This window comes from Charadrius vociferus, unplaced genomic scaffold (assembly GCF_000708025.1).
Source record: "Charadrius vociferus isolate BGI_N301 unplaced genomic scaffold, ASM70802v2 scaffold613, whole genome shotgun sequence".
NCBI lineage: Eukaryota > Metazoa > Chordata > Aves > Charadriiformes > Charadriidae > Charadrius > Charadrius vociferus.
In genome coordinates this window covers 369,889-379,223 of record NW_009647757.1, presented here as the reverse complement: position 1 = coordinate 379,223, position 9,335 = coordinate 369,889, and the positions used below count along the sequence as shown (strand labels likewise).

The following is a 9,335-nucleotide window of genomic DNA, read 5'->3' as shown; positions in this document are numbered from 1 at the left end:
CGGGGCGGGGGGGGGAAAAGCCTTCTCTGGCAGCGCTCAGCCGGCCGGGCTGACAGTCACGGCCTTTCTGGTGCTCTGTCACTGCCTCATAGACAAGAGGCTTCTTTGTGGGGGTTGTTTTTTAAGGTGACTGTGCGAAATCATACGTAAAAGGTTGACTGCCGTTAACAGCCGAAGGTGGTGTTGGAAGAGGATGTGTTTTCAGCCTGAGCTATTCAAGAGGAGCGTTAAGAGCTTTACTAACAGAGCCCGAGGTTCTGCAGTGCCTTGGCTTAATGTTTTGTGGCTGCATCTGTGGCTAGGCGTCCCTCCTGAGGGAAGAGGGAGAGAAAGCCCATATGGAAAATTAATGCGATCGGTGTAACTTGAATCTGCTTCGGTCCGTAGATGGGTACCAGGTGGTTGGGTCTGGACTGTTGCCCCCACAGCTCTCCATAGCTGCTTTGCTCGCATCTCTCAGAGTTTCTAGCTGAGAGAATTGAAGATTAACATGGAAATTCAGTAAACTCTTGTATCTTCTTAGTTCAAACCAGATCTTAGTATTTCAATGTGGTAAAAATCCCAATATTCCTACAGCTCCAGAGGCTAAAGTTCTCTACTTGTGAAGGAAAAGAAATATCAGTGGTGACACAAGTGCAGGGTAATTGGTGATGTAGATGGTTGCTTCATTTGAAGGATTTCCAGCATCTCCAACACAAAAGCATTGAAGGTTGGTTGGTGCTGCTGCCACCCTGTGACTCGCCTGGTGGTGGCCCAAATTGTGAGTCTATGCTAGCTCACCAGCTAGTTCGGCTGGAAGATGCAGTAATGCTGGGTTTTCTTTGCCACCAACTAGTGCAGAATCCACTGTCATGACATACAGCTGGAAAACTCCAGAGGTCGTTTCTGAGCTCCCCTGTTGTCTGCTTATCAAAGGACTTGTACAGATGATAAAAAGGGCCCCAAAGGAGCTAATTAAAGCTTATTTTTCCAAGGTGATTGTTTGTAGTGCTGCTTTGGGCTCAGAATCATTTGTACCTCTAACCCCTTTATTTTCATCTTCCCATTAAAAAAGAAAAGCGGCTCTTGGTAAGACATGTCGTGGATCAGAGAAGGCGAGCTGACCATCATAGAGAGATTTTGTGCCAACATCATTAAGGTAAGGAAGGAATTTGGTAGCCTGTGGTAAAGAATTGGTGTGTTCATCAGAGTTCAGAGGAACCATCTTTGTGACTGCTGTGCTCTAGAAAGATAGTGTTGCTAGCAAGGGTGCGTATTAATGCTGGCACTGGATGTACATCCCTAAACAGCATCCGGGGATGGAAAATTACTTAAGCTTAGTCTTGCAAATGAGTAAGGCTGTAGGCAGTGCTTGCCAATAATGAGCTTACACTCCCAGACTTCCATGGTTTGTGCCCTTGCTGATGAAGGCAGGGCATGGGAAGGAAGGACAGAAGCATGGTGGTCGGATTATGAATCTAAGAAATGAAACTGAGTTTCTCTTGATTAGAATAACTCACTAGTTCCAGGAAAATTCTGTCCTTGCTCAGCAGAGTCTTGAGACTGGTGATGCTGCCCTTCCCGCAAAAGGATCTGTGCAGACCTAATGAGATCAGTGGAAAGGAATACTCCTCTTAAGTACGAGAAAGTCTCATGACTTTTTTTGTTTTCTCTTCAGTTAATTGTGTCTGTGAAAATGCCCTTGAATTCTGAAATAATAAATACTTAACAATTATGGCAGCACAGAACTGTGTGCATCCTCCCCCATGCCTGCAGAGAGGTAGCTGTGGCAGTGCTGCGCTCTCCTGAGTACTACAGTTCTCTGTCATGTGATAGAAACAGGGAGGGCAAAGTTGCCTTTCAGTTTAGGCAACTGTCAATACTGATACGCTTTTTAGATAGCCTAAGCCGGGGTTAGCAAAAAGGTAATTAGCATTTTACTCTTTCCAGCTCCAGACTTGAAGCTGGGAGATACGCACTGCACTCCTACAAATAGGCGGTGCCGCCAGGAAGAGTGGCACTGCACTCTCTGTGATGCAAGATACCAACGTGGCTGTTTGGTTTCCGCTCTGTTGTGTTTCTCCTTATTTTCTAGGCAGGTCCAATGCCCAAGCATGTTGCCTTCATCATGGATGGCAATCGCCGTTATGCCCAAAAATGCCATGTGGAGAGACAGCAGGGGCATTCACAAGGCTTTGATAAGCTGGCACAGGTGGGAAGGATGTTTGCTGCCTTTACCTTGTGTGTTGAAAGTTTGAGCTGTGTTCACCAGCTGACGGTGTTTACTGCTTGAGTGGAGTATTGTTCCTTTTCTTCACTGGAGTCAGGCCTGTGCTTGCAGCTGATGTTAGTCATTAGGGTTCCCAGTTCCCAACTTCAGCTCCCCTCTCTTTCTTCCTCTTATCCTGCATTCTAATCAGCCTTTCTCCCACCCTCTGTTTTACACTCGATTAAAATATCTGCTGTGCAAACCTTGAAGCTTTTAATTCTGTGAAGCAGGCTGAAATTCTTTGAAAAGGCTTTTGAATGGTATGATATTATTAACTTAGAATGTTATCTACAAGAACTGCTTTCCCTGGGTGGACTAGTCCCGTCTGTTGTGGATTCAAATCCTTAAATTGTGGTATTTTCCTTCTATTCTTTATGATGAATCTGAAGTTCCCATCAAGTGGGTTTTATTGTCATCTCTTGATGATTGTTTCTTTTGATTCAGTCTTAGCCTAGTGGGAAATGACAGGAAGATTTTAACAGTGGAGAAGCTGGGTCTTCCTGACCTGTGTGATTGTCTGAGTCTGTTTATCTAACTTCTGTTTTCCATTATATTTTGTCTTCTTGCAGACACTACGGTGGTGCTTAAATCTGGGCATTCGGGAGGTTACTGTTTATGCCTTTAGTATTGAGAACTTTAAACGCTCCAAGGAGGAGGTGGATGGACTAATGGATCTGGCAAGACAGAAATTTAGCCGCCTACTGGAAGAACAGTAAGAGTCCTCTCATGTCTGTATCCCACAGGGTGGAACTAAAGCAGAACACGGTTAAGAGGTGTTTACAGGGACGTTACAAGTTGTGAAAATGGATGAAATGAAGGACGCTATTCTCCACCTCCAGCTAGAGATTTGTGTTGATTGGGTCTGCTTACCTGGATAGGATGTACAGCTCCTGAGCACGCCCAGTCCCCAAGCACACCAGATCTATGTCTGTAGCATATGGCTTACTGTGCAACAGTCCCACCCAAACAGTTGGGACAGTGCAGAGTGCAGCTTTCAGATAAGCACAGCACAATTAGAAATTCGTCCTTAGCATTAGAGTGCTAGATACCTTGCCTTAAATTCTGTCGCAGTATTCTTGAGAGATCAGAGTTTAGCTCGGGAACTTGCTTTGTGATAGCTTGAGACTTCTATGTATGGGCACATGGTGTGTTAAGTCACTTGTTGGAGCTGGAGAACTCGTTCATGTATTGTGCGTAGATGCAACAGTACGGATCTGAGCGAGCAGGGAATGGCGTTAGGGTGCCCTCTTGCTCAGTGGATATGTTTGTTTCCCCACACCTGAATCCTGGAGGGGATGCTTATCTGGTTGAAGTAACTTTGAAAGGCAGTGACAGAATGCAGCTAGAAGAATGGGATGGAGAGGATGGTGTGGGTGTGCTAGCAGAAGTTGGGAAAATCAAGGTAAAGAAGCCATTTCCCTGTTTTCTACCCAATGTGGACCTTCACCAGAAAGTTTGTAGCACCAGACAGCAGCAGGAACCTGTAAAATCCCATGGGACGTCCTGTCTGCTCAGAATAATGCTGTAGCAGGCATGGATGGTTTCCTATCTCATCTGATGTTCACTCCACCACCCCTGTCCCACCCTCACTGATGCGTTAATCTTTCCTTGCACCAGAAAGTAGTTGTGCTACTCTGTGGGCGGCCAGTAGTCATCTTAATTTTTGGTTAGTTATAGGTGCCCAGAGTCTGTGGTTGTATTCTAAGTTTTCCATATGGATTTTTGTAACTTCAGGTAGGAATGCCTAATCTGTGATCACTTTGTAGTCCTTTGATTTTGTCTATACCTTAGGAACTTGTGTGGGGAATGATCAGTTTCCCTTTATGGAATGGTTTGTGATGATGAAATCTAAGCCAGCTTTCAACACCTAAAAAACATTTGGTCATTTTGCCTTTTCCTAATTCTTGGTTTTGCTGAAGCTATGCCTGCTACCTGCCTGATGTTTTCATTTGGTGGATGTTACGTACGGCAAACATGGCACTTATGCAGTAGAGACTCATTTATTTTCTCTAGACCTCACTCTTGTTGTTGGGTGTAGGGAGAGCTTGAAGAAGCATGGTGTGTGCATCCGTGTCCTTGGGGACCTGCCCCTTCTGCCCTTGGATATTCAGGAGCTGATTGCCCAAGCTGTGCTGGCAACTAGGAACTATAACAAGTAAGTGACGCACAGTTCAAAGTAGCTGATACCTCATGTCTTCCTCTTCTACCTGATGGCTGAGACTTGGCAGACGTGCTGCTCCTTTTTTTTCCTCTTTGTCCTAGAGGCACACGTAACTGTTGTAGATACTCTTCTCTGTGTCATCTACTGGACCTTCCCTAGATTAGCCTTTCACATCTTTCTCCTCTTTTCAGATGCTTTCTAAATGTCTGCTTTGCATACACATCAAGACATGAAATCAGCAATGCTGTCAGGGAGATGGCATGGGGGGTGGAACAAGGACTGCTCGAACCCAGGTAACTCTTGTCTTTCTCTGTGAGGCTTCATAGATGAAGACTGCCTGTCTTACCTCCTACGCTTTATTAATAACCTCTCAGAAGCCAAATGGCTTTTAAATAGATCTCATTAAACCAGTATGACTGGAACAAATGACTTAAAGTTACTATGCAATGTTTGGTTTTTATTATTTCAGTTACCATGGGGATAGATACACAACCAAGACAGAAAAGAAATTAGGTCTGTGTCTTAAGTTAGCTTAAATGTGAAGGCAGATTTTGTGCCACAACAATTGGCTGCTTGGCTGGCAGTCTTAGCTATGAGGTCAAACAACAGATGACTCACAAGTACTGAACTGTTCCTCCACCCTGGAGGAGATGGAGTAGTTAGTGCTCTGCTCTCTGCTCCAGATGGAAGTCCTCACAGTCTGGTTCCACCACTGTATTATGTTTCAAAGAGCATGGCAGGGGGGAGATGCTCTGGGGGATGAAAGAGCATTTGAAATAGCCTGTGGAGCAGACAGCAGTGTCCATCAGAAGCAAGTTGATGACTGGCTGTGGTGCAGCTCCACCACCCAGTTTTAATCTGCAGTCCTGTGTTTATAAAAAAAAAAAAAAAACCTCACTAATTCTGATTTAGTAGTACCACCTCTGTTGGGACACGATCTTAATAAGATGCATCTGTCTTTCTTAGTGATGTGTCTGAATCGTTGCTTGATAAGTGTCTGTACACCAACAACTCCCCTGATCCAGACCTCCTGATTCGAACCTCTGGAGAGGTTCGGTTGAGTGATTTCTTGCTCTGGCAGGTAAAGTCTTTGTTTTCTCCTTGAAATATTCCATTTTTGCATCAGAGTATTATACTGACTCCAGGTGTGAGCTGACCTGAGGGCTTTTAAACTCTTTCTGCCAGGGGTTAGGTGACTTCTTGTATGGACTGAGTGCGGGGGCACCTCTGAGGAATCTGTGTTTTGCAGTTCTGTGATTGCCTAAAATACCTTGCAGCACAAGTCTGAAATTGTGTCCTCCTGAAAACACTTCATAAGAAATCACAAGTTAGTCTAGCTGACAGCAGTCAAGGAAATTATGAATTGCTCATCCTTTTGCTCCTCTTCTCATATTTGGGTGGTAACTCATTTGATTGGTAAATTCCTGGCTTTGATTAATTTAACCTGGCAATTTTTCTCCTGGGATGAGGAAATCCCAGGAAGGATTTCTAGATTCCTGGGAGAGGTGTTTGTCACATGTCAGCTGTAGGTATTAGAGGTGTAACCCTATAACGTACATGTAATGTACATGCCGGGCTTGTCACAGTTTCAGAAGTGTATTTGACTTTCATAATGAAACAAGACCCTGCAAGACAGGTTCTGAGCATGGCAGAGTCAAATCAGCATGACTAGACTGCTAAGCTAAGACATGGTTCGTTCTTAATGCATATAAAGTTCATATATTTGCAGTTACAGTATCCAAAGCTGCTTCCTTTTCTTTCTCCTGTGCTAGGCAATATTGACTTGTTTGTAAGCCAAACTTTGCAGGAGAACATTTGAGTCAAGCTGCTTTACTTAAAGCTAATATTTCCTTTTATATGTACAATTTGGAGCCAAAACCCAATTGCCTTTAAGCAACCACATCAAACGTTCCTATTCCAACTTATTTAACTGGCAAGTTCACAGAAGTTGTCTGGCCTGAGTTGTGGTTGCCTACCAAGGCATCTCCCTCTCCTCCCTGTATTTTTGGGCACACCTGTACCCTGGATGGGTGTCAAAGCTGCAAACTAACATTTTGCTTGCTCCTTTTGATGGTAGTCCTGGCAGAGGTGCCATGGACACTGAACTTGTAACTGGTGAAGCGTTACTGAGGAAGTCAGTGCTCTGTGAGTCTGGCTGGCGTGATGCCCCTCTGCTGTGCCATGAATTACAGCAGAAGCAGCAGAGGAGAATGTGTGCTTGTGCTCCCACTGTGCTAGCTCACGCACCAGGGTGTTAGTGCAGATTTCCCTTCGCTAGCAATGGTGTGATATCCTGACAGCCTCAAAGTAGGAGGACATTGTGCTATTCAGGATGATTCTCTGGTGTCAAAGAAAATGTCCTTATGGTGGTTTTTGTATAGAGTTGACACTAAGATTTTTATATCATTACAACTTTGAGTCATGCAGAGTCCTTTTAAGTGTTAGATTTTGTGGTTATGATCATAGGAACACATTTACCTGAAACTTTGAGAGACTTGATGGCAAAAATAGGTTTAAACCTGAAATCTTGCATCTTTCAACTCCAGGATATTTTCACTGCACCGCAACTCTTGGATTCATTAAGCACTTTAAATGCCATGAGTGGGCAGCAAAGAATATCACGAGATGTCATTTGATGAATGGCTTAAATGTCATGTCCTGATCCTCAGTTCATCTGTTATTCCCTTAACTCAGCCTTTGGTAGTCCAGTGTTGCTATTTTAGTTTTATTATATGTCCATGATGCTTAAGCTATTAAAAATACCTCTGTGAAGACCAACATAGCATTAGAAAGAATTCTGCTAGTATCTTTGCAGGAATGGATGACTAGTGTCCCAGCATTAAAAACTAATTAGAAAAACTCTACATTGTGCAATTTCAAATGCTCGTGGCTGGCATTTGTTTCATTTTAAGTAGAACTGGGTAACACAGCCTAGGTAAAATCTTTGTGGGGAAAGTGGCATCGTTTGACCAACAGAGCTGCATCTTGATGACTTTTCCCTTGGTAGGTGATTAAGTTGTTGGTGATCTTGCTTTCTGCAGACATCCCATTCGTGCCTGGTGTTTCAGTCAGTCTTGTGGCCAGAATATTCCTTTTGGAACTTGTGTGAGGCTATCCTTCGGTTCCAGATGAACTACAATGCTTTACAGGTAAGGGAGCCTTAGGGAGATGGAAAGCTCAACACAGCATGTTATCTGTACAGCAACGTGGTGGAGATCAGGTGAGAGTGTGCAAAGTGGGAATAGAGGAATTGTTCATTTAGTGCCGTTAGTTAAAATCTTGTTTCAGTAGCAGCCGCTGCCAGATGTGTTGCTTCCCCTGTATTTATGTGGCTTGTTACAACATCTTAGCATGCGGCCAGACTCCTCTACTTTCAGGAATATCTGAAGTATCTGAAATCATCACTGTCTCTATTGCTTGTTGCTCATTCCACCAGCTGGAAGTATCTGTCCACGCTTCTCAGCTGACAGGACAGAACAAGTAAGCTCTCCTGATTTGCTACAGGGCAAAATCAGCCAGGTTAACTCAAAGCACTTCATCAGTAGTTTAAGCAAAGACTGCTGAGTTCACTCTGGAGTGAGCGAGGAGAATTTGCATGCTCTTCCTCTAACTCTGCTATTGTTTTTAGGGTTGTAACAAGTGGGTTTACAGTTTCCTTTCTGGGAGCTGAAGTGAGGCTGTGAGACACTGGACAAGTGTCCTCTTGTGGGTCCAGATGTGCCTACAGAAGAGATTGTTCCTATTGCTGGTTGTCATTGTTCCTCTCTCCTTAGATCTGCTGTTATGAGCTCCCCCTGACCTGGTTCAGATAAATCTGGCCAATTTAGTAGTGACTTAGTAAACTGGCTATTTTTAAGCAAAACAAGTTTGGGAGCTGGAGCTCTTGGTGAGGAAGTCTGGTGGGGAGCAGCTTGTAGCACAGAGACAGCAGTAACTGGCAGGAGGAGGAACTTGGTGCGGTGATTCTTACCTCCACCATATCTGATGGCTGAGTGTGTCCCTGAATTATTTGGGTCCTTTGTTTTTAAAGACAGGCATTATATTGCCCTTTTCTACCTTCAGGGGCCTTGTGCACCTCTGAGAGTTGTCAAAGAGATTATAGATGGTCATGCTTCTGGGTGAATTTAATCAGGTCCAGTCAGTCTGGAAGGATCCAAATTCTTCAAGTCCTTAACCTCTTTTATTCCTGTTTCTGCCCCAAGTCTGCCCTTTTCCAACCAGCAATTCATTGTATTAATACAACTAATGGCAATTCACCTTCTGCATGAAGAGGAAAGCAAAAAAGGCAGTAGTGTTTGTCATTGACATTAGCTTTGCCTCTGTCTTGAACAGTAAGGTCACTGTTCTGATTTGCTCCTAGTGCTAATTTCTGATGGGTAACAAATGCTTCTTCTGTTCCTAGCTAGTCTCATCTTTCTTAGTTCTTGTTTGTGGCTCTGTGTGTGTTCATGCTATGCTATTATTAATGTTTCTTATCAGCCAGATTTGTTCCTTGGTTAGTTTTCTTGCTGTGAAACCCACTTTGTCTGCAGTGTATGAGGCTGCCCTTGTTTTAAGGGCGCAGCCCAGTTGTGCAGAAGGGAGGACTTCTCACTCAAAGGAACTGCTGAGATTAAGAACCTTTTTTTTTTTTTTTTTTTTTTTTTTTTTTCCACATTTGAAATAGGGGCTCTTGAAAGCCAAACATATCCGAAGCTCTTTAAACAAATTACCTTGCTGGAAGGGAAGCTTGTCAGTGAGAATGGTGGAAGTGGTCACACTGGGTCTTTTCTGGTGAATAGACAGAATTACATTTTGTCCAAGGGTGGAAGTCTTACACTGAACAAGCTGATGATCTTTGAGTTTCAGATAAGCAGAGCTACAGCAGTGGAGTGCTATCAATTCAGTGGGCTTTCTGTAGCTACGGATTCGTTCCCAGCACAACAA

At 43.9% G+C, this 9,335-nt stretch overlaps 1 protein-coding gene across 3 annotated transcripts in view; it reads left to right on the top strand.

Moving 5' to 3' along the window:
• The first annotated feature begins 1,055 nt into the window (after positions 1-1,055).
• Positions 1,056-9,335, top strand: part of DHDDS (dehydrodolichyl diphosphate synthase) — a 9,704-nt gene continuing 1,424 nt past the window's right edge. The window contains exons 1-7 of one of the 3 annotated variants that reach the window (XM_009882186.1): positions 1,056-1,138; positions 2,075-2,191; positions 2,818-2,960; positions 4,287-4,403; positions 4,601-4,702; positions 5,376-5,490; positions 7,451-7,558. In XM_009882186.1, coding sequence (XP_009880488.1) covers positions 1,076-1,138; positions 2,075-2,191; positions 2,818-2,960; positions 4,287-4,403; positions 4,601-4,702; positions 5,376-5,490; positions 7,451-7,558 — 765 coding nt within the window. In that variant the 5' untranslated portion in view covers positions 1,056-1,075. The remainder of the gene's footprint in view (positions 1,139-2,074; positions 2,192-2,817; positions 2,961-4,286; positions 4,404-4,600; positions 4,703-5,375; positions 5,491-7,450; positions 7,559-9,335) is intronic. The other 2 variants (XM_009882188.1, XM_009882187.1) reach the window with 2 other exon arrangements.